General features: G+C 41.4%; 1 protein-coding gene across 2 annotated transcripts in view; it reads right to left on the reverse strand.

The window, feature by feature from the left end:
* The window catches only part of LOC109408138 (putative inorganic phosphate cotransporter), an 83,681-nt gene that overhangs the window by 23,460 nt on the left and 35,061 nt on the right, over positions 1-25,160 (reverse strand). Inside the window, exon 1 of one of the 2 annotated variants that reach the window (XM_029873579.2) lies at positions 13,985-14,660. The exons of the other annotated variant lie outside the window; for it this stretch is intronic. Within the exon in view, the coding sequence (XP_029729439.1) occupies positions 13,985-14,018 (34 nt within the window). The 5' untranslated portion in view covers positions 14,019-14,660. Of the gene's footprint in view, positions 1-13,984; positions 14,661-25,160 lie in introns of those variants that run through there. 2 annotated transcript variants of the gene reach the window in all.

Below are 25,160 nucleotides of genomic sequence, written 5' to 3' on the forward strand. Positions count from 1 at the left end.
TTCGGAAATGCTTTCAAGCAATCTCTCAAACGATCTTCCAAGACTTAATTTCAAAACTTATCCGTGATTTGCCTACACTCTTAGAAAAAATCATGTAAATTTAAGTTCTCCTGGATGCACATAAAAGGAGCAGCCCGTTTGACACAAATTTACGTCTTCTATCACAAATAAAGTCGAGCAAACAAACGCTTAAACCCAATCGACAGATGAACATGTGAAAGTAAAATATTGAACTGGATTCGAACAGTGGTCCGCTGATTGAGAGGCACAGACTATACCTCTCGGCCGTATCACCTACAACTCGTGATAAATGTAAAACTGTTTCTACCTCTACCTGGTCAGATAGGTTTGTTGACATCTTGTGCAATCAACTCGATCTTACATGATGGATGTAAAATTCAGTCTAATTTGCCATTCAGTCATGAAATGTTAACGTACGTTGATAGTTTACGTCACGTGTAAATTCCTATTTTTTTAAGAGTGTACAAAATTGCTCTAGGACTTTTTTTGACAATATGAATTTCTGCCGGAAAATCTTCGTGGAATTTCTTTAGAGTCTTCAAGGGACTTTAAAAAAAAAATTGTAAAATCCATTCGGAAATTTTCTGCAGGGATTCCTATAGAAATTGCTCTAGGGGTTCTCTTACAATTTTATCGAGGGATTCTCTCAGAATATCTCATATAACTTCCATTATCACTGTTGAAAATGCTTTGACATCCATGTGCACAACAGAACATGTGCTCGATGAACAAATTGAGATTTGAAATTATGAAAAGAAATCCACGTACTCCGGTGAGACTCGAACTCACGACTCCCAATTCGCTAGACGGGCGCTTCTATTCCTTCAGTTCAGTTCTAGGCCTGCTGGCGACGGAGATAGTCGAGTGACTCCGTAGCTTGAAGGAATAGAAGCGCCCGTCTAGCGAATTGGGAGTCGTGAGTTCGAGTCTCACCGGAGTACGTGGATTTCTTTTCATAATTTCAAATCTCAATTTGTTCATCGAGCACATGTTCTGTTGTGCACATGGATGTCAAAGCATTTTCAACAGTGTAATTTCCCACATGGCTTGGTCAGCCAAAGCAAAATCAAGAAATTGACATTTGTAAGGTGCTACGGTCACCCTTACCGTATTCGGTCGGCCGAGGACCGACCCGTCGAGAGTCCGACTGCACACTAATTGCCATACCAATAAGTGATTGGAAGGCAGTGCCCGAAGCTCTCGACAATTAAAAATAACTTCCTCTCCCGCTTTGACATACATGTGCACAACAGACAATGTGTTAGATGTTCATCTAATCCCATCCGAAGGGGGTTTGGATTGTGAAAAGAAGATAACCATGTGCGATTGTGGAATCGAGTTCAGTTCTAGGCCTGCTGGCGACGGAGATAGTCGAGTGACTCCGTAGCTTGAAGGAATAGAAGCGCCCGTCTAGCGAATTGGGAGTCGTGAGTTCGAGTCTCACCGGAGTACGTGGATTTCTTTTCATAATTTCAAATCTCAATTTGTTCATCGAGCACATGTTCTGTTGTGCACATGGATGTCAAAGCATTTTCAACAGTGTAATTTCCCACATGGCTTGGTCAGCCAAAGCAAAATCAAGAAATTGACATTCCATTATCAATTTGATTAATAATTTCTTTAGAATTTCCTTAACAAATCACTTGACATTTTTTTCCAAGGATTGCTTCGAAGAAAACCTCCTTAGATTTTTCGATAATTCTTTCATAGACTTTTGCTGAAATCCATCCTAGGATCCATTCAATTTTTTGTTTTGAATATGGTGCGCGTCCTGAATGGTTAAAGAAATTCTTTCAGCGACTCCTTTGTAAACTCCTCTTAAATTTACTTCAAATCCTAAAGAAATTCAGTCCTTTCAAAAAATCTTGCACGGATTATCCAGAAATTCATCTACGATTTTCTTCAGATTTTTTTTTTCATAGAGATTCCTCCAGAACAGTGAAGAGAATTGTCAGACAAAAGAGGCACAAAACAAGCAACAAAGCCCGAGTAGAGGAAAAGAGCTCACTAATAGCATATTTTGATATAGAGATCAAAAAGTGATATAGGTTTGATTGACATAAGAGATAAAAGATCTAAAAATAAAATCAAAAATTTACTCCTGTAACATCATCATCAAATCATATTTAGATTTTGTAAGATCTAGCCAATAGCAGCGAGCTATTCGTTTGATCTTGAAATATCAAATTTTGAAATTGTTCAGATGTTCTAGGAACATTTTCCAGATATTATTTTCAGATCTTTTATCTCTTATATCAATCAAACCAATATCATGTTTTGATCGTCAGTATTTTACCTCTACCCGGGAGAAGGTGCGACGATTACTCTTTATCCCTACTGGTAACAGATAATGACATGATCTCGAAATTTGTTGTTGCAGACAAAACGGAAGCTGAATTTGTTGCGTACTTTTCAACTCGTGAATAATCAATTATTGCTAACCCAAAGTCGAAACTGTTTGATGATAGAGCTTCACCAGAGTTACAGTGTTTACCGACTCGAAGTTACCGTTCGAAAATCGCAATGCAAGGCTTAAAAATCTCTAAACTCGTGGTGTACGATGTTAATCCCATTATTTTCAAGTTGGGACAAACTTATGTCGCATGGGTTTGTTTGTCTCAACAAATACAGGTTGCGACATTGTCATTATTGTTGCGCGATGGTTGAATTTTGATTCACTGCTCCAGAACATTTTCAAAGTATTCATCTAGAAAACCTTCCATGAACTTTCTCAAAAACACTGGATTTTTTTAAATCATGATTCACGGATAAATTCAGAAGTTTAAAATTTTCTCAGAGCCATTTTCAAGGAATTTTTCCAAGGATTGCTTTTGAAATTCTGCAAGAGATTATTAAGGAAATTCCCAAAATTTCTTCACGTCCCTTCAGATATTCCTTTAGTTGAAGGTATAACGAAGCCACACCTCAAATTTTCAAAAGCTCAAATCTGAAGAACCAAATGACGGATTGCACTGAAAAGTTGATCGATTGGTCACCACTAGCGGCTGACCAATCGATCAACTTTTCAGCGCTTTGCGACATTTGGTTCTTTAGATTTGTGCTTTTGAAAATTCGAAGTGTTGCCTCGCTCTATAATCATCTAAAATACCATTCCAATCGAACTCGCCGTCTCAGGATTGGTGATTCATATCCTTAACCACTAGGCCAACTGGATACCCCTATAAGACCCATAGAAAATACACCCATGGATTCTGAAAATATTTCTGTTTTTTTTTCAGAAATCCTTCCAGGAATTCATTCAGAATTTTCTTCAGATTTTTTTTCAAATTCCTTCTGAAATTTCTTCAGCGATGCTTTCGGAAATATCCAAGACTTCTTCAATTTTCCTAGAGAACTTGTAGTTAGAAGGCACAGAATGTTGCTAATTGACAAATTGAGAGATGAATTTATTGTGAAAAAAAAAAACACCTTTATGTTGGGATTCCAACCCACGACACTGTATTCACTAGAACGGCACTTTAACCAACCAAGTCACAGAACAGGTAATGATTCTGCGAAATAGAAAACCAAACTGAACCCGAGCCCACACCATAAACAGTAAACACTCTGTTTTAACAGAACATCTCTACAGAGAATCCCAGCAGGACTTGGCCTCATCCATTTGTCCTCTAATTAGTGGATAACTGACCCTGAGGACGATTACAAGTGGTAGTTGAAATACGCGTATCTGTCAAAGGATAAGCAAAATAGGGCGGAATTAAAAGGTACGAAACTGATTACACTCATTTGAAGAGGGTATTCTGCTTAGAGGGTTCGAAAAGTCGGTACAAGATAGGCGATAAGTTTATCCAACTTTTATTGTTCAGCAAAGTTTACTATTAGCTACCCTATCTGCAAGCAAGGTCAGCATACTTATCGCACTTACCATAGGAGAGTGGTAAAGCACGATTTTCTTACTTGTGGTTATGGCAGAAAATTAGCAAACAGTTTTAACAGTGTAGCTGAATTATATAGAAAAGAAGCAAAATGTCCTTTCACTAAAACGATCTTTGGTATATATAATATCGATAATAGAAATAGTACAGCATACTAGTTTTCATTATTATGAGAAAAACGTTTATAATTAATTAATGCCATCGTGTTGCAAGTAACCCCGTTTGACGGTACCTTTTATTTTGGTTTTATGACGGTTCTAAAAGCCTCTTCTAGAATGTTTGAGTAAAAAATGTTACTTGGGATATGTTTATGCTGTCCCATTTGGGGTTGCGTGCCATACCGTCAAATTCAGCTTTCGCATAAGATCTCGCGTCTTGCGGTTCGCCATGGTTCCAGCGCTCAACACGTGCAATCTACCTCAGCCACCTAATGGGGACTTCCAGAACGGAAAAAGTATGGCACCGACCAGTCAGTCAGTGTGCGGTTGAAGACTTTCATTTTTATTTCTGTTATTGTTATGGTTTTGGTGCCACCAGACCACCATACCTATAGCTGGTTGTGGTGGAATGGTTCGTTATTTTCCAAAGCAAATTAACAGACGGCGGTGGGCTAGAGCTTCTGTGTGGCATTCCATCATCGCTCGCTGGTTGGGTTGGCTTTAAATTGGCAGTGATTTCCGGTCGATTTGATGGAACGAACGACGATGACTGTTGCACATTGTTCGGCAATGGGGTGTTTGCTTTACGAGCAACTGTTTCGGAGAGACATAAACCATGCGATTGTTCTGTTAAAAGATAACGTGAGAGGGTAGCATTCGTTTCGATGAGTCAAATTAAGTGTCGATTGTAGTTAGGATACAAATTTTAAATAGTAAACTTGAGCAGTAATACCTACATCAATCTGTATTACAGTTCAAACCTCAGATAAAGTTTAAGCCCTGATTAGGGTTAAGTTGCAATAAATGTTTTCCTTGATTATTTTCAATCAAATATTACCAACTGGTACTGATTAGATATTTGTTCGCAATGTTAAAACCATCTGTTCCAGATCGTGTATTGAATAAACAGCAGCACTTTGATATGTTGTGAGTTCTATTGAATATTCAGTATGTTTTTCATCTTTTCTTTTTCTTCTTGGCGTAACGTCCCCACTGAGACAAAGCCAACTTCTCAGCTAAGTGTAGCTTTGGAAATAGGTTCGACATTTTTTTTACAATAGTGAATGATAAGGGATTTTATTCGGGAAATACTTTGGGAATGTCTTTGGTAATTTATAAGGTTTTTTTTGACCACGTTTTATTTTAAATAAATGCGGTTATTCCCTTGAAATATCGCTTCGAATTATTTTTTTGGGGATTCCTTCGGCAATGAAATGGGAAATTATTCTCATGTAATTTTTTGGAGGTTTTGGCTTTCTCAGTCTAGGGAATCCAAACGATTAAATTGGAATTGCCCGACGTTTCGGCCTAATTTATTTGGCCCTTTGCAAGGGTAAGCTGTTTATCGTTTTTTGTTATGTTCTATAACTAGTGCCACAGTTTCTTTTGAAGCTTCTTGTAGCATTTCTACACATATAGATTTTAGGCGAATTTAAAAATTCGCCTGGAAATGCTACAAGAAGCTCCAAAAGAAACAGTGGCACTAGTTATAGAACATAACAAAAAACGATAGACAGCTTTACCCTTGAAAAAAGGCCAAATAAATTAGGCTGAAACGACGGGCAATGCCAATTTAATTGTTTGGATTCCCTAGACTGAGAAAGCCAAAACCTCCAAAACATAGAATTTCCAATCGAAAATCTTGAGCATTCTACTGTAATTTATTTGGAATTTGTTCAGCAATTTCTTCTAGAATGTCAACTGAAATTTCTTGGATTTTTATTTGGTTATTCCGTTGTAAATTCTTGCGGCTATTTAAGAAACTTCTTTTGTTCCTTGCCTATGATAAATTCTTCGAAAAATTTTATGTACAGTGATAGACATTCGTTTAGCCGAGACCAAAAAATTTTCAAAAAAGTATCAGGAAACTCAAACAAAATATTGTAAGATAAAACTTTTTTATCTTAGTGATAGTATATCTAGCCCTGTTTTATAAAAATGTGATACATCACACTAACATATACACTGAAACAAAAACGAGGGTTAAAACAATTCAAATGTCATTTTTTGCCTAGCCTAGACAACGAATGTAGAATTTGCCAAATTGTACAATTTTTGGAATTCCATAATAAAAAAAACTAACAAATTTCGAAAAATATCCAACAAATCATTTTGTATGGTAACCTCCATTCAGTCTTGTTAGTGATCACAGTCTTTGACACCTTATCGTCGATATTCGGCTGCCTTCGTCTCCAACATTTGCAACATAAGCGATCAAACTACTGTACGGATCAAAAATGTCGAATGAATGCGTTTGACCACGATTGCATCTTCGGGAGATGGTTCGGCATTTGTTATTCCTGTCTTTCCCATAAGGAGAGCTGTTTGGATAAATGTATGTGTCGTAATCGGTTTATCACAAACGAATAAACTAATATTATCTTAATCTTAATCAAAATTGGCTGAAATCTTGCAAAAAGCTGGAATTAGACAAATGTCATCGTGTCACACGACGATGATTTGATCCACTTTTTTGTTTATTGATCTTCGTTCTGCCGCTCGTGTTTTGTATAAGAGGTAGCGGTCGCGCTCGAATGAAACAAAGCAAGCTGACACCCGACCGTGGCAACGAAACGAAGGTAGTGAAAAGTGTCGAATGTTTACAAGCCTGCCTGCATTATAGATCTACTTGTAAATCATGAATTAGATGATTATTTTTATAATTTCTTCGTAACCTATTATATACATATTCATTCGTCAAATAACGGCTTTGGAAATCCCATTGGAAATTTTTTGGAAAATTTGTTTATGAATTGCTTCAGTAATTTTTAAAACACTCATACATCAATTTCATTGGAACTTTCATTGGCATTTCTCATGTAAATTCCTACGTCAATCTCTTTCGGTAATTCCTTTCAAATTTTCTTATAAAATTTCATAGGCATTTCACGGAATTTCTCTGAAATTCCTAAATAAAATAGCTGAAGTAGTTTTCAAAGAGATTTGTAATAGAATAGATAGATTTCCAAAATAATAACTGGAAAAATAAGAAATGGAATTGCAATTCCCAAAAGAGTTCTCTTAAGCACTGTCACAGGATGGAATTTTCGCAGAAATGTTTGAAGAAATTTTCAAAAAAAAAACGCTAAAGGATTTTTTTTATATTCTATAAGAATTGTCAAAAAACTGCTGAATGGAAAAGTTGAAAGAGAATCTCATGGAGTTCTTGCCGAAATTTCATTAAACATTTCCGCGAGCAAGAGATCACAGAAAAAATTCTGAAGGACTTCTCAAAGAATATGCTAAAAAATGTGGCAAAGGATTCCATTTCCAAAGGAATTTCCAAAAGATTTTCCAAAGACAATGTCAGAGATATTTCTATTCGAATTGCTGAAGGACCCATCAAAGCAAATGTCAAAAGAACTGCCTAATCTAGAAAAATAAATCTCAATGGAAAAAAGATTGAAGTAAGATTCGTAATGCATGTAAACAGGTTTAGCTCCTTTAGAAGTCCTTCTAGAGTTTCATAAGGAAATCCTCCATGTATTCTTTCATGAAATATTCTAGTGCAGGGATTATTTCAAAAATACCTCTAAAGATTTCTCCAGTATTCTCTCCTAGTACTCACTCTTTAGCCATTCTGATTGTTTAGAAATTTCTGCATGGATATTTTTAGAAAATCTTCCACGGATTTCTTATGAAAATCTTGCATAAATTGATTCATTAACTCCTCTGAGAATTGCTTTGGAAACTTTCCTATAGTTTCCTTCCGCAATTCCTCCCAAAAATCCTCCAGAAGTTTCTTCAAGTATACTTCTATATAAAACATTCCAGGGACATCCTCAGAAATTCTTCCACAGATAGTTTCAAAAAATTCTTCAGGTTTTTTTTTATTTTATAAATTTTTCTAGACATACTTTTAGAAAATTTTCCAAGTATTCTTTCAATAATTTCTCTAGAAATTACATACTTCTGTCATTTTTTTTCAAAGATTCTTTCCATCAAACCTTCTGAAAATGTCTCAAGTGATTTCATCGAAGTTCCTTACAAATTTGTACCGTAAACCGGGGTCAAATTGATCAGCGGGGTGAAATTGATCATTTGGGTACTACATTGTAATTGCATACCTGGAACTTCTAAGCGTCGCAATGATCTCAAACTTCTTACCTTATCTAGTTTACAGATGTCTAGAGATGAGTTTGGACCTTTATTTGTTTAGAAAACAATTAGTTTTGCCTTATTTTTTTTTAGGAATTTGCAATGTATTTCTCACTTAGCTGAAATCATTGCTTCTAAACAATCGATTGCCACTAGGACTACCCGTATTTTTTTTGTTTTAACATTATTGTGGAGCCTTTGTTGGAAAGTTATGAAGCTATTCTAAATATGAATAAGTTAAAAAAAAGTTCTTTTTTGACGAAAACGTCATTTATTGTAACAGAAATCACTCATTTCAAAGGAAATTGCCTATCTTTAGGCGTTAAGGGGGAAATTTTAAAATTTAATTTTGCATTTTAAGTGTCAAATTCACTAGTTTTAAGAGTTTTGACGCGTTATTCAGGCTTAGAAGAGCAAAATTAAGTGGATAAGGACATTTTTCTTTTTAACCGATGCTTAATTGTATACTGATTAATTTCGCCCCTAAGTGACATCTTCATTTTTTTTTTGATTTTTGAAGTAATTTAACTAAAAGTTGAAATGGTCACATGGTTCCATGGAGATCCACTGGGTACTGATTTTACAGAAATTCTTTTGGCAATATTTGAATTGTAACTAATGCTATCCGCGAAAGTTGTTTTAAAGTATTTCTTCACGAACTCCGACAAAAACTCTCTAGGAATTGCATCTTTGATTCAATCAGAGAATTCAGAAACAATGTCTCCAGACATTTTTCAGGGATTTCTCTACTGATTGTTGCATGGTTTCTTTCATTGGTTCAAGTTGAAATTCTTCCAAAATTCATATAGGGATTCACTAAGAAATTTGTTTCATTTAGTGTTTAACCCTCTAATACCCAATCCCGCCTTTAGACGGGGTATAGTTTGAGCATTTTTATAATTTTTGTTTCGTGGAAAATCATTTTTTTAAATATTTTTGGCTGATATTTAAGACTGTTCTGTATATCTCAAAATGGTTTTTCGTGTATTTTAAAGCGTATTTACATTTTTAAAAATCATTGAAAAATTGATGTTTTAGTCACCTTTAGAAGTCATTGTTTATTTTGTATTGAATCGCTACAATCAACATATTTAAAATTTTTCCCAAATCATTCTATCCTTGTTTAATAGTTTAAGGGAATCGAATACACTCTAAAATTATTTTCCTTGAAATTACACGGAAAATAAAATTTTCTGTGAAAAAAAAATTGAAATAATAATATTTCAACAATAATCATAAAATCTCAAAATGTTTTCATCTCAAAAAATCCGTTCTCCAAATTGGCTTCCTGAAAAAATATAAAAGTGTGGGGATGTTCAAAAATAAAAATTAGAAAAGTCATAAACTGAAATTCATGAAATCGAGAATTTAAAAGAATCATCTTCCAAAACATGTTTAAATCGATTTTAGATGATGAAAAATGATATTTAGATCAAAATCAAAAATTTGGGTATTAGAGGGTTAAGGAATTCCTCAAAGATTTCCTTCAAGGATATTTGTAGGAATTACTCCTCGCATTTTTTTTATCGATGCACCCAGAAATTTCTACATATGTGTTACCTATGATTTTTGAAACTTTACTATGATTTTTTATAACTTTTGAAAAATTATCAGCAGAGGAATATTCACAGAACTTTAATCTTTTTGTTTCCCTAGATATGGCTAGAAAGAGTCGATGGATTTCTTTAGGAACTCCTTAGGTAAATCGTCCTGGGATTTTATTAAGGGGTTCCTTTGGAAGGCTTTCTATAAACATGTTTAAGAGATTTATTCAGGAACTCCACCACTTGTTTTTTCCACCAGTGGTTTTTCAAGGAGAATTTCTCCAGAAAATCTTCGGTTAATTTCTGCAGGAATTTTGCTTGAATGCCTTTCTCAAACTATAGGTCGCAATCCACCAGCCTCATAAGAAATACACGCGTCGGTGAAGAAGTTTGAGAAAGGCAGCTATAAGATATTCATCCAGACATTCTTTCAAGAACTCCAAATATTTCCACAGGATTTGTACCTGTACCAGGAATTCATTTAAACATACATCCGGAAATCCATTTTGATATTTCTCTAGAGATTCCTTCAGAAATTTTACCAGATACTACTTTTTAGTAATCTAAGGATTTCTTCAGGAGCTTATTTCTCCAAAAACCCTTCCATTACACAGTGGGGAAAAATAGGTATAAAACGCGAATAAATTCAATATCTCTGCTCGGAGTGGATGGATTCGAATGAACTTTTGACACAAACTGCAAAAATCTCTACAGTTTCAAATAAAAAGGGTGTCATTCGCCGCAAGATGCTGGAAATCAGTGTATTGTGCTCGTTTTACCCCGCGCTTTTTTAACACCTTTTTGAGAAAATCCTCATCTATATTATATATTTTCTAGGAACTCCTTCAGAAATTCCTTAAGTTTTGAGAATAATTTTGTTTTGAGAGGTGATTATTTCTTTTGTGATGAGGAGCAAAAAGTTACCTGGTTGTGAACAAGAAAATGATAAAGTTCACGGCCAATTGCTTACGATCGATTATTATTTTCTCAGATTACTGTGCTCAGTATTTAGAATAGAAAAGTTCAAATATTTATTTAGGATTGTTAGGAGAAGGGTGGAAAAATCACGTGGTTCTGAAAACAAAAACTCATGAGAGTGTGAAAACATTTTATTTTCTATTTTGTTTGTTGATGTCTAAATCAGCGTTAGTGGCTTATTTTTCTGGGAATTTGAAGACGTTTGGCCAAGCTTTATTTCAATGTTTTTTCAGAAATATTAAAAAAAAAATAAAAAAAAAAAGTCGCTGTAGCAATCCCCAGGGTGTACATTATAGAATATCTGTCAGAATTCGTTAGATAAAATTCAAAAACAAACATGAATAAGCATTGCTCTGGGAAATTTTTTGGTAATACCTAGAAAATCCCAGTGAGACATTTTTGAAAGGATTCTTAGGATGGGAATGCTCCAGAGAGAGAGTACTTTTTAACATTAGTGAAGAAATACCTAGATGAATTTATGCGGAAAAACCCTTGCACCGCAGCTAGATTTCTAGAAGAAATCACCACTGGAATCATTGAGGGAAACTTTGGGAACATTCCTGAAGGACAATGTTTTTCTAGGGTTTCTCCAGTAATTTCCCCAGTTATTTCTCTATGATTTCCTGTAAGTAAACCCGAATTTTTCTCCAATGTTTTACTATAAATTCTTGCATGCATTGTTTACAAGTTTCCTCCAGAAACAAAATTCCGTAATATGATCTAGGGATTTCTACTAGAAGTTCCTGTAGAAAATATTCTTTTACATATATAAAGTCCATGAACAATTGCTTCATGATCCATTGATATCTCTTCAATATTCCAGTGAAGCTTATCAAAACACCATAAACCAGCCATTTGAATTCTTAAAAAATTGTCGAATGGTCCCTTTTTATCGTAAAATATAACAATAAGAAATTTCAACCGAGCCTTGAAATGGTTGAAACAATTCATACAAAATAGGAAATAATGCCTAAACAATGAAAAAATAAACCATGAATATATTTTTTTTTTTGAAATTTCGTACAAATTTGAGGAGATTGGCCTATACAACCATCAATATCTCGAATCCAACTAATTTGATGCAAAAATTATATTCAGATGGTCGAACATATTATATTCGGCTTTCTATTTATGCAAAAAGGTTGAAAATTCGCTGACTGCAATGCAAAATAGTTGAATTTTAGTAAATTTTATATATTTTTTTTAACTGTAGAGCTCAATTTCCAAGAAAAAACTTAAAAATTTCTACTTAAAACTTGTTGAAGCACGATCTTGATATCAGAACATAATTATGCATCAACATTTTTGGTTGTTGATAGAAGTTCACGACTTTCGTTTTTTTTGTAAACTTATGTTATCGTTCAATTTAGGAAAAATCATCCAAATAATGTTCCTGAGGCGCTATACTGAATCCATTTTCATGGGGACCTACTAGGGCACCGTACACACTGGTTTCAGCCCCATATAAGGGCGGCTATAATTATGATTTTGTCGAGTTTTATGATGAAACCGCTAAATTTGATGCATATTTGCATTCCAAATGCGTTTATCTATTGTTTACTGAAAATGGGTTCAATCGAGTTTTTGGCCTTACGGAGCCGAAAATCATTATTTTGCAGTTTGGGTTACCAGCTCATTTGGAGAAACTCAAATTAGTTAAGGTGGTCCACGGTTGCCAAAACTGCTCGAGAATAGGGAAACACACATAATGTGATGGATAGAGATTGTAAAAGTTGGGAAAACAGTGATCCCTGTAAAGCAATATGGGAGGTATTTGTTAGTTTTTGAGTATATTGAAGGTACGACACATAAGTGACTACCACCAATCTGGTCGCAAACGGTCGCAGCTAAATTTGCCAGTTAATCATTACTCATTATTATAGGGAAGTTTTATAGAAGAACTTCCGAAGGGGTCGGAAGGAGAAACATTTTTTCCAGCTTGTTGAAACTTTTCAGTTTTTTGTACTTTGCGGAAAAATCATCTAATTCAGTCACACTTATTCAAATAAAAGGATAAAGAATGGCATCTTAATTTATGATAAACATCGACTTCAACTACGTAAGAATCGAACATAATCAACTAAGTACATGTCGAATGGATGAGGCTTTTTAATAGAGTGATGAATGCATAGGACTGAAATTAGAAAAAAAAATCAAATAAAATGTTTACTCAAGAATATCCACTTTCATGAGCTCTGCGGAAAAGTTTCGGCATACCATTGATAAAGGTAATGTTTGATCCTAGTTATTAAAGTATTAAACTTGATGTTTCCGCAATGATATCACAGTTTCATTGAGGTAAAATTTTTGGATTAATGTCCTATGGCGGAACCACTGTGCGTAACCTAGGAACCCTGAGAAACCATCTTTGATTTTACCATGACAACATCGACCATAACATTGAAAAAATAGACACAAAATTACTACATTACTTCGAAACTACACTTTTCTGGCTCACTTAGGTAAGGATATCTACTAGAAGAAACAGTTCAACTTTTCATCTTAGTGTTATTGATTAGCAATTAAGTTATTCAATAACAACTTAAAAATTCTTCAAGAACACTAAGATGAAAAGTTGAACTGTTTCTTCTAGTAGATATCCTTACCTAAGTGAGCCAGAAAAGTGTAGTTTCGAAGTAATGTAGTAATTTTGTGTCTATTTTTTCAATGTTATGGTCGATGTTGTCATGGTAAAATCAAAGATGGTTTCTCAGGGTTCCTAGGTTACGCACAGTGGTTCCGCCATAGGACATTAATCCAAAAATTTTACTTCAATGAAACTGTGATATCATTGCGGAAACATCAGAGAATTTTTAAGTTGTTATTGAATAACTTAATTGCTAATCAATGAAGGCCCGCACTTCCCTTCCTAAACCTTAGATCCGGCACTTGGTAGTCACTGCTCATAGATTTCCAAACAGTCACGATAAGCCACCTCAAAAGCAGCCATCCATCAATCAGCACAAATCAGCACCCGCAGTTTTCCAACAACCACTTTGCACAGGCAAATTCCTACATTTCACAGTCTCTTATCGTACGAGCACATGGTGCAACACTGCAACTCAGCACAGCATGCATCTATTCAAGTTATCCGTTCCCACTTACAACACATATCAATCAATATCATCTATCGATTGCTATCATCGATTGTCCGACGTATTCTGAATCATTCATATCCATCACAACGTTTTTTTGCAAACATAAAAAATAGATCTGAAAATCGCTTCATAATGAGGTCACGTGGTGACCAACTGCTGCTAACTGCCATGCCACAGCAGGTACTACTCACATTTGGACACTTTCAACTGCCACCCACTCAGCATTTTGGCGGCACTTGCTCCTCGGCACTTGGTCTATGGATAGGTAGAGATCGTAAACTGCTCTGCCACACCGATCGCTCGTATAATCACTTCTCAAGGATAATCACACCAGCGGAAATGTCGTTTTGCACTTCTTTTCTGATTGAGTTTGCACTCCCAGCCACACACTTCACACCTCCGCGCCGAGGTTCAGGGGTTCAAACTCCCCGACGATTCGGAGAACGCGCGACGACCAACTCGGACTCGGACAACTTGAGAACATACGCGCAACGCAAACGCCAATATCCGCCGTCTATCCGCCGAGACGCTCGCAAGGGAATTAAACCGAACTCGGAAAGCTTCTGGCTCATTTATAGAGAGAGAGCGCGAACCGGAGGAGGAGGTACGTATTGCTCGTCGAGTTCGGCACCTGAGATGATATCGTTGTCGCCGCCGTCCGTCGCGTCGGTTGTCAGCAGCAGAGCCCGCGCCGGCCGTATCGATAACTGCCCAGCGGTCGAGGAGCGCGAGGATTGTCCGTCCAGCATGCGACGTGGGTTTTTCTCCTGTCTTGCACACACTTATCAGCTCAAGAACCAACCCCCCTCTTCGTGAACCAATCGTCCGGTTGCTACTGATGCGGCGATGGCCGGAGCTTTTCGCGAAGGGGTTCGCGGGTTTCCACGCTATGCGACGACGACGACGACGACTACGCAACTCGGACTTGAATGTCTCGTGCGCGCCTCCACCGATGCGCGCGGTTCGGTCGAACGACCGACCGACGACAACCGGACTGGCTCGTGCGGATGCAGCATGACTGCGAAATTAGTTTGCGATGACGACGACGACGACGACGACCGCGACGCGTTGGACTCCTATAAATCAGCGCAAACGAGCAGCGAGATTGGGGGTTTGACCATGAAAGAAATGTTGTGTTGTTATTTTTTTTGTTTTGCGCGGGGTTTGATGTGAGTTGCTCAAACTGAATTGCTGCTGTTTAACAATTGTGCGGGTGATAATGACCCGGTGTGGGACGAGGGCGCACCTCCAGCGTGTTGTGGAAATGGCTGTGGGTTACTATATCGGAAGCGAGTAATTGTGACTAGGAACGGGTTTGATCGCCGAGTAAATGGTGCGTTATCATACAAATTTGATGTTGAACGAAACTGTCGTTTCAATACGTTGTACAGAGTGGTGTGCAACATGTAAATGTTGAAATCATTGTTAACACCATTTTTATAGTTGACATACCTAGTTGTGGCCTATCACATAATTATTAGTTTTATCAACTTTCGCCTGACTGTATGTATTATACTCGGTTGACTGATCATTCACTTTGTTACCTCAATGAAATTGTTTATCAATGTTTAAATGGTTCCATAGAGGCCTTTTGGAAGATTTTAAAATCAACCCCGGTGTGAAATTGATTCGCAGGCTGACAGAAAAGGAAAGATTAAGCATTTGTTCTAACATCTCTCTATCGACGTCAGTGAAAGCTTCGTGGAAGCCTACGACTCGTCTAACACAGTTGACCCCTGCTGCCAGCGTCAACTTACACACTTGATATGTACTTCATGGGCTACAACTCAAAGGAGGATGAGGGGGGGGGGGGGGGGGGGTCAGCAGTGACAAGAGTCCAGGGACTTAACTTGTCCCCCCTTCTGCGAGTCAGGTGGGAGCCTAGGATTCTTTTCTAAGTGAACCACATTCACACACCAGCGTGGACTTACCACTTTTGACCGATCACCGGGGCATACGGATCGTGATTGGAGGAAATGCCAATGCAGAACCCGTAGCTTCCGGGAAGGTAAGCCCAGCTCCCTGGGTTAGTGGGTTGGTATCAGGCCCTGCGAGCCAGCCGTAAAAAAGACTAGCACCGGAAAATCAACAAGAGAAGAATGCGAACCGATACCAATCGCAACGACCACAGCGACGAAAAGGGACTTGCGATTGGAAGCTCGGTACGTGGAACTGCAGATCTCTCAACTTCATCGGGAGCACCCGCATACTCGCCGATCTACTGAAGGACCGCGGGTTCGGCATCGTAGCGCTGCAGGAGGTGTGTTGGACAGGATCCATGGTGCGAACGTTTAGAGGTAATCATACCATCTACCAGAGTTGCGGCAACACACGTGAGCTGGGAACAGCTTTTATAGTGATGGGCGATATGCAGAGGCGCGTGATCGGTTGGTGGCCGATCGACGAAAGAATGTGCAGGTTGAGGATCAAGGGCCGATTCTTCAACATTAGCATAATAAACGTGCACAGCCCTCACTCCGGAAGCACCGATGATGACAAAGACGCATTTTACGCGCAGCTCGAACGCGAGTACGACCGCTGCCCAAACCACGGCGTCAAGATCATCATAGGGGATCTAAACGCTCAGGTAGGCTAGGAGGAGGAATTCAGACCGACGATTGGAAAGTTCAGCGCCCACCAGCTGACGAACGTAAATGGCCTACGCCTCATCGATTTCGCCGCCTCCAAGAACATGGCCATTCGTAGCACCTTCTGCCAGCACAGCCTCCCGTATCGTTACACCTGGAGATCACCACAACAAACGGAATCGCAAATCGACCACGTTCTGATTGATGGACGACACTTCTCCGACATTATCGACGTCAGGACCTATCGTGGCGCCAATATCGACTCTGATCACTACCTGGTGATGGTTAAACTGCGCCCAAAACTCTCCGTTATTAACAACGTACATTACCGGCGGCCGCCCCGGAACGATCTAGAGCGACTGAAGCAACCGAATGTCGCCACCGCATACGCGCAGAATCTCGAGGCAGCGTTGCCGGACGAGGGTGTGCTCAATGTGGCCCCTCTGGAGGACTGCTGGAGTACAATCAAAGCAGCCATTAACAACGCAGCCGAGAGCACTATCGGGTACGTAGAACGGAGTCGACGAAACGATTGGTTCGACGAGGAGTGCAGAGCGGTTCTGGAGGAGAAGGATGCAGCGCGGGCGGCAATGCTGCAGCATGGAACCCGACAGAATGTGGAGCGATACAGACAGAAGCGGAAGCAGCAAACTCGTCTCTTCCGGGAGAAAAAGCGCCGCCTGGAAGAAGCGGAGTGCGAGGAAATGGAACTGCTGTGCCGTTCACAGGAAACACGCAAGTTCTACCAGAAGCTCAACGCATCCCGCAAAGGCTACGTGCCGCAAGCCGAAATCTGCAGGGATAAGGACGGGAGCCTTCTGACGGACAAACGTGAGGTGATCGAAAGGTGGAAGCAGCACTTCGACGAGCACCTGAATGGCGAAGAGAATGTAGGCACGGAGGACCAAGGCAGCGGAGGAAATGACTATGTTGGTACAGCAGAGGACGGGAACGAACCAACTCCCACGCTGAGGGAAGTTAAGGATGCCATCCACCAGCTCAAAAACAACAAAGCGGCTGGTATGGAAGGTATCGCAGCAGAACTCATCAAGATGGGCCCGGAAAAGTTGGCCACCTGTCTGCACCAGTTAGTAGTCAAGATCTGGGAAACCGAACAGCTACCGGAGGAGTGGAAGGAAGGGATAATCTGTCCCATCCACAAGAAAGGCGACAAGTTAATGTGTGAGAACTTTCGAGCGATCACCATTTTGAATGCCGCCTACAAAGTGCTATCCCAGATCATCTTCCGTCGTCTTTCCCCTAAAGTAAATGAGTTCGTGGGAAGTTACCAAGCCGGTTTCATCGACGGCCGGTCGACAACGGACCAGATCTTCACCGTACGGCAAATCCTCCAGAAATGCCGTGAATACCAGGTCCCAACGCATCACCTGTTCTTCGACTTCAAAGCGGCATACGACAGTATCGACCGCACAGAGCTATGGAAAATTATGGACGAGAACAGCTTTCCCGGGAAGCTGACTAGACTGATAAGAGCAACGATGGACGGTGTGCAGAACAGCGTAAGGATTTCGGGTGAACTATCCAGTTCATTTGAATCTCGACGGGGACTACGACAAGGTGATGGACTTTCCTGCCTACTATTCAACATCGCCCTGGAAGGTGCTATGCGACGAGCCGGGCTGAACAGCCGGGGTACGGTCTTCACGAAATCCAGCCAATTTGTCTGTTTTGCGGATGACATGGATATTATTGCTAGAACATTTGGAACGGTGGCAGAACAGTACACCCGCCTGAAACGTGAAGCAGCAAAGGTCGGACTGGTGGTGAATGCAGCTAAGACAAAGTACATGCTGGTAGGTGGAACTGAGCGAGACAGGACAAGCCTTGGCAGCAATGTTACGATAGACGGGGATACTTTCGAGGTGGTAGAATAATTCGTCTGACAATAACGTGAGTCGTGAAATACGAAGGCGCATCATCAGTGGAAGTCGTGCCTACTATGGGCTCCAGAAGAAACTGCGGTCAAAAAAGATTCACCCCCGCACCAAATGTACCATGTACAAGACGCTAATAAGACCGGTGGTTCTCTACGGACACGAGACATGGACGATGCTCGAGGAGGACCTGCAAGCACTCGGAGTTTTCGAGCGACGGGTGCTAAGGACGATCTTCGGCGGCGTGCAGGAGAACGGTGTGTGGCGGAGAAGGATGAACCACGAGCTCGCTGCACTTTACGGGGAACCCAGCATCCGGAAAGTGCCAAAGCCGGAAGGATACGATGGGCAGGGCATGTTGCAAGAATGCCGGACAACAACCCTGCAAAGTTGGTGTTTGCTAATCATCCGGTTGGTACAAGAAGGCGTGGAGCGCAGAGAGCACGATGGGCGGACCAGGTGGAGCGTGATCTGGCGAGTGTTGGGCGTGACCGACGTTGGAGAGCTGCAGCTGCAAATCGAGTATTATGGCGGCAAATTGTAGATTCAGTATTATCATGAATTTGATGTTAACTAAATAAATGAATGGCATACGGATCGCTCAAGCGGAGTAAGTCTAGGCATGGCGGGGGCCCAGCAATAATGGGCTCTGTTGGGCCTCTTTAGAAATTCCACACATCCAAAAACAACTCTGTATAAGCGACGTGGCACCGCTTCCAAAGTATCACAGCCCAGCTAGGAGTCCCTCGGACACATCAGGAACGACGCCAGTAAGATCCTGATTACGGAATACTGGTCTTGCTTTGTAATTGGTAACTGAAACGAACACGCTTATGTAACTACGCACGAGTGAGTTGGTAGCGACGGCATTCTATCTTCTTAGTAAGGTCGGGTGACACTGACTTGAAACGGCGGATGGGCCAATATCGGCGATATCTTCCGTTCCTTAAAACCGTGGCGTGGCCTTGCGGTACGTTCCTTACCTGTACATATGTACTCAGCTTTGGCAACTAATTGGGGATGAAGTTGGTTGAGGTGAATACTCCTGATTAGTGATCCGGCTCTGAGCTCAGCCCCCATAAGCGCCTGTGCCAACTCTCGGTTGGCCTCCCTACTTGCATTAGATATCCACCAGGATCATTGACGACTACTTCATTGGCAGTGAGGTATAGCGGCTCTAAGGGATGTGAACGAGAGAGGAGAGGCAGAGGAAACGGTGTTGATCCCGTTCACGTAAGGAGGACTGGCGAGATCGCCACTACGAGGGTGGCGATAGGAGGTTCAACAGGAGGAGCACGTGGCGGCGAAACAGCCGGGGAAGTGCAGATGACTGGCGCAGACCTCACGTGGGCGCTGAACCACAACAGGAATGGGCTACCAAAGATGAGTTGTTGAACATCTGGACGAGCTGATCAGCTATGCGAGCGGGCGGACTACCATCAGCAAGGACCTGAAACAGAGCCTGCTGAAGCTCCGCAAATCGCTGGATCTTGCCAAGAAGGAGTATGATCTCTAGGTAAAAGAGTAGAGTGCGGTTGATGCAAGCAAGGGGGAGCTGTCCTCCCAAATGGACAGCTTCTTCTTTGCTGGGAACGCGACGATGCAGCACGAAACCAGGTACCTCACCGGAGCCATAGCGGAGAGGTCAGACCTCCCTACGGGTTGAGCTGCATGGTCGAAACCTGCCGACGAAACGCGGCGCAAGAAGTGTCCAGCAGAGGCGGGTTAAAAGCCAAGGAGGAAGAAAAAGACGTCCAGCTTGAGTAACCAGGTAACCAAGTCGGCTGCGAAACGTGAGAAGGGCAGGGAAACCAAGCCCCAAGACTCCAAGAGGTCATCCCAAGGGCCAACCTTAAAAGGAACGTTGACCAACCAGACCAAGGGAAGGAAACCCCTTGGATTACGGTTGGAAATAAGAAGGTAATGAGAAAAGTCAAGTTATCTCCCAAACGCCGAAGTGCTGTGGACCATGAGAGGCGAAAATGATCTCTCACCACTGGACGCGGATATAAAAACATCCAGCGCACCAGGACTGGAGACGACGCTAGTGCTGAAGATAGGCTGACCATCCGTCCCGTATTTAACGGGACAACAAAATTTTCAAACGCTCGTCTCTGGAGCATAGTAAACATTTTTAACTTAATTTTCGTTCTTTCTAGCTGAAATAGCATTATTTACATCAAGCAGTTCTGTATTTGGACATTGATTTTTTTTTTGTTTAGTTTCCGGAATGTGTCCCGTATTTAAACGGGACAAATCTGGTCAGCCTAGCTGAAGAAGGAGACGACCAAGAAAGGCACCTCCTTGATCCTTGACCTCATTGATCAACGATCAAATCTGACTATACATGTCAATGGTTGCTCCTCCGTGATTGATCTGAGCTGGTAAAAATTGCACTGAGATCCAAATGAATAAGGGTTGGGACACTCCACTTATTCTCAAAGTGCAATTTAAGCAGCTCATACATTCTTGATCAATAACAGCGCCGGCCACGTCCTTATAGTCAGTTGGGAAGGGAAAGGAATGTTAGAGTGTGCTGGGTGTTGCGACTAAAGACCGAGATCATCTCTGCATCACCACAGCGAGCACGAACTGGGGTATTTGTTAGACGGAAAGGATGGGAGATCTGGGAGTTACCGTAGGGTCGGTGATGCGATCCATAGATAGGGGTTATTTATAGTGTTTGTGATAGATTGTGTGGTGAATAAGGTGAATAAGGTCAAGCGGCACAGTTCACATTGGTTGCATAACTTATTGGCGTTATGTATACACTGTGCTGTGAGTGGAAGCTGGAAGGGAGGGAAACAACTTTTTTTTCCAATTCGTTTCTGGTTCTAGCGATGGCTATAAACATATGAATATACATGAATTGTATATGTAGCGTGTGAAAATGGATAGAAAGATGCAAAGTAGAATGAAAGGGACGGGCCAGGGATTGAACCCATGACTTTCTGCCTACGAATCAGAAACGGTAGCTACTAGACCACCAAGACCTCAGGACTTCAGGAGGTATTGGGCAAAAAAGTACAGGTAAGAGCCCCAACGGCCGAGGCAACTTTCCAGTGTAAAAACCTAGATGACATCACCAACGCAGAAATGCTCGCAGCCGCACTTAAACAGCAGTGGGAGACCCCCCCCCCCCCACAGTATTGCCTCCTTTACCACGTTAATGCAGGTCTCTGGCGTGGTTGACCTCTTTTCTACTCGTCGGATTCAAAATGGGTCAACTTAACAAAAATCAGCGGTGCCGGTAACAGCGAGGGTAATCCTTTCGCAAGAAATGGGTTAGCGAGGTCTCTGTTAAGGAGAAGTGATGAGTCGGGAGCAGAAAGCTGCGCACGCAGCTTCAGCGTGGAAGCTTCGATCCTTTCCACGGCTAGCCAGTCGGTGGAGCTATTAGATGGAGCATGGTTGATGAGGGCCATCAACAAAAAGAGAGAAGGATTGCCCGCGATCGAGGCGGCTAAGCAGCAGCTTGGCAAGATCATCGACATTGCGTCAACGAAGTCCAACATAAGCAAGGACCTTAAAACGGCTCTGCTGTGACTTCGTAAGTCGATGGACGATGCTCATACCGAGTACCCGTGGGTCGCGGATGGGTCCAGAAATATGGCAGCGATGTGGACGACGAGTGAATATCCCGTCCAGGAGTTGGTGTCTACTACATATGAGGGCCTTGTGGTCACCAAAGTTAACGGGGTCTTCCTCTGTAGTTACCATGCGCCTCAGCGGTGGTCGATCGAGCTGTTCACGCAGATGCTGAACTGTATGATGTCCGTGCTGATTGGGTGAAGGCCGGTTGTAATAACAGGTGAGTTCTGGACCGTGGAATGGGAAAGCCGTTGTAAGAATCAGCGATTTCAACTCCTGCTAGAGACACTGACCAAGCTAGAGTGTGGCATTTTCATTTTTATTTTTATTTTTGGAGCCATTTAACTTTAAGTTTAAATTTGTTGAACAAAATTCTGTCACGTGGTTCCATGGAGATCCACCAGGTACTGATTCTACCGAAATTCTTTTGGCAATACTTGAATTGCTATAAATGTTCTCCGCAAAAGTAGTTTTAAAGTGATCAATTTGACCCCGGATTACGGTACACACAAAAATACGCTATTTTTAGGATGCTTATTCAATCAATATTATATTTTTTACTCTGCAATCTTCGCACTAAGCATCCGTGTCGTCGTCCTTTCTGATCCAGTAGTCGACCTTGAATTTCTACAAACCACCGTATCTCCATCGTAATTGCAGCCACTGCACTGAGGAGCCATCGCATCGCATGCATGGGATCATAATTGGCGATTCTCGTTGACATTTTCAGGCACCGCGCGCTTCAACGAATTCGCACTCGCGGGCCACAGCCACTTCCAGTCGAATTTTTCGCATTCCGAGGCAATCCCGCGCTTGAGTGCGTTGCGTTAATTTATGGGGATATTCGCACGGAACATAAATTACAACCGGCCATGCGATGTCCCAAGATCATGCAAAAAAGTGTTTCGAGAGGCTCTTTGCTGCCTAGACATGTGGGTGCCCAAACACCTTGTGGCTTTAATAGTGTTGTCCACCGCCGCAGGTACGAGAGTTGTGACTCTATTTTATGGTTTGTTTGGATTCGCGATATATGCAAAGCACGACCGACGGACAACGCACTAACTGACTGGCGTCTGCGTCTGTGCTGGTTGGTTGACTGTTCAACTGTTGACATTGCGTCCGGGGCTAAAGTGTAAACAGGCACCAGAAAAGTAATTGATGGGGTGTAAATAATACACCCTTGGAACGTCTTTGGGACTAGTTGAAACCCCATAGAACTTCATGGAACGACACTGAAATCCCTTGAAAACCACTGGAACGTACCTGCGACCCACTGGACCGCCTCTGAAACCTCCTGAAATACCTTAGAAAACCCTTGCAATGCGTTTGGAATCCCTTGAAATCCTCTGAAACCGCCTGGAACACTGGAAAGCGTCTGAAACTCCTTGAAACCCGGGGTACTCCTCTGGAACGCCTCTAAACCCCCTGGAATTCCTGATCCCTGGAATGTCCCTAGGACTCCCTTAACCCATTGGAAAACCCTTCGATGCCCCTGAAACCCCATGGAACGTTCCTTAAGTCCCCGGGAAAACTACTGGAGCGCCCCTTAAACCCTGTGGAACAACCCTGGAACCTGAAATCTAGAGGTTTAAATGTACGATTAGGTGAATTGAAAAAAATGTGGATTTTCATTTTTCAATGTGCATTCCCATAGCTGCCTCGCCTGAACGCCAATCGCAAGTAGATGCGATTCGCACGCGCTAAGATGAAAGGAGCCACAGATAATCCGCACCGTCTCCATAGTCCATCGTCACCTCCGTCCATCCGTGATGCTGTTGATAGCGATCGATTTAGGCTCACGGTTGCGGTTTTAATGATGCTATCTACCTCGTCCAAGATATTATCATCAGGGGGAGAAGCAGAGTCTCGTTTTTTCAGCGTGCAAGTGCTTCGAACTTGACACAATCGACGATGTCGTTGGATCTGGTTACTGGTTCTGTAGGTCAATCGGAGGTTTATTTTTAGTCTTGTGGAAGCATTTCCAAAAGTGCTAAATTTTTCGCCGAATGCGGAAACGGATGAAAGTGACAGGATATGTCTGACCAGAATCGAACTGTGCGAGACTGACATTGATGGTTTTTGTTGGTCATTCAAACAGGCACGATAAGAAACAATGATTCGACATTTCGGTGACTTGAGGTCCTGCGTGTAATCTATGTCAAGTGCGATGAGCTTATTGTCTGAGCGGTATTTTCTAGCCACTTGACAGAAGCAATGTGTCCAATATTGGCTTTCGCTTAAGTACTGATGCAAGAATTTCGTTTCGCTATTGGAGATAATGAACGTTGATACGTGCACCGTGTGATAAACCGCTTGGTCATTGAAATTACCTCTTCTGGTGCGCACACACCCTCCAGCTTCGATTAACCCACTCGTTGAAGGCGATACAATTACCTACCCATGAAAGAGGGAACAACGTTTCTGCTCTAGGCAGGTATCTCCCAACACTTCAATGACATTTTTACCGCGTTGTTTCCAGCTTATCAAGATCGCGCGTTATCACATGAATGGAAGGGCTGCTGTTTCACGAGGTGATTGTCTTTTGAGAGAGGCGATCTGTTGTTCGGAGAATTATTGGATTCGTTCATTCAAACCGTTATCTTGAGGGGATTGTAGTTTGAGGTCATAATTGTTGATAGTCAATCTGATTTGCCAATGTCTTCCATTGTGTATGGCTCTTATTTTGCAGGACGTTTTGTGTAGTGCTTCAAATTGAATCGAATTGAAATCTTTACTGTATGGTTCTGGTAATGTTTGAACTATGTATCGTGAAACCACATTGAGCCACATACCATCCCATTGAATTTGCGCCGAATCACTGGACCCCCTTACAAACCCCGTGGAAGTTAAGTACCCTCGGATCCTCCTCAATCTAACGATAATCAGCAATCTTGTACGCGGCTGACCGGATATGAAACGCAGGTGACGAAACGAATAGTTCGACGAGAAGGGCAGAGCGATTTTGGACGAGAGGAACGCTGCGCGAGCGGCAATGCTGCAGCAAGGTACCCGGTAAAACGAGGAGCGTTAAAAACAGGAGCGAAAACAACAGATCCGTTTTTTTACGGAAAAAATAAACTGAATGGAAGAAGTGGTGTAAAAAAATAACACTGCTATGTATAGCTTTACCCCGTGAGACGAAATCTACAGGGATAAAGATAGAAGCTTTCTAACGGACGGACGTGAGATGATTGAAAGATGGAAGCAGCATTTTGATGGCACATGAACGGTGTGGAGCACGTAGGCAGGGGGCTCCAGGGGCGTTTCAGGGGATTTGTTGTTCAGTGTCGTTT

The sequence above is a fragment of the Aedes albopictus genome, chromosome 2 (genome assembly GCF_035046485.1).
Source record: "Aedes albopictus strain Foshan chromosome 2, AalbF5, whole genome shotgun sequence".
NCBI classification, from domain to species: Eukaryota; Metazoa; Arthropoda; class Insecta; order Diptera; family Culicidae; genus Aedes; species Aedes albopictus.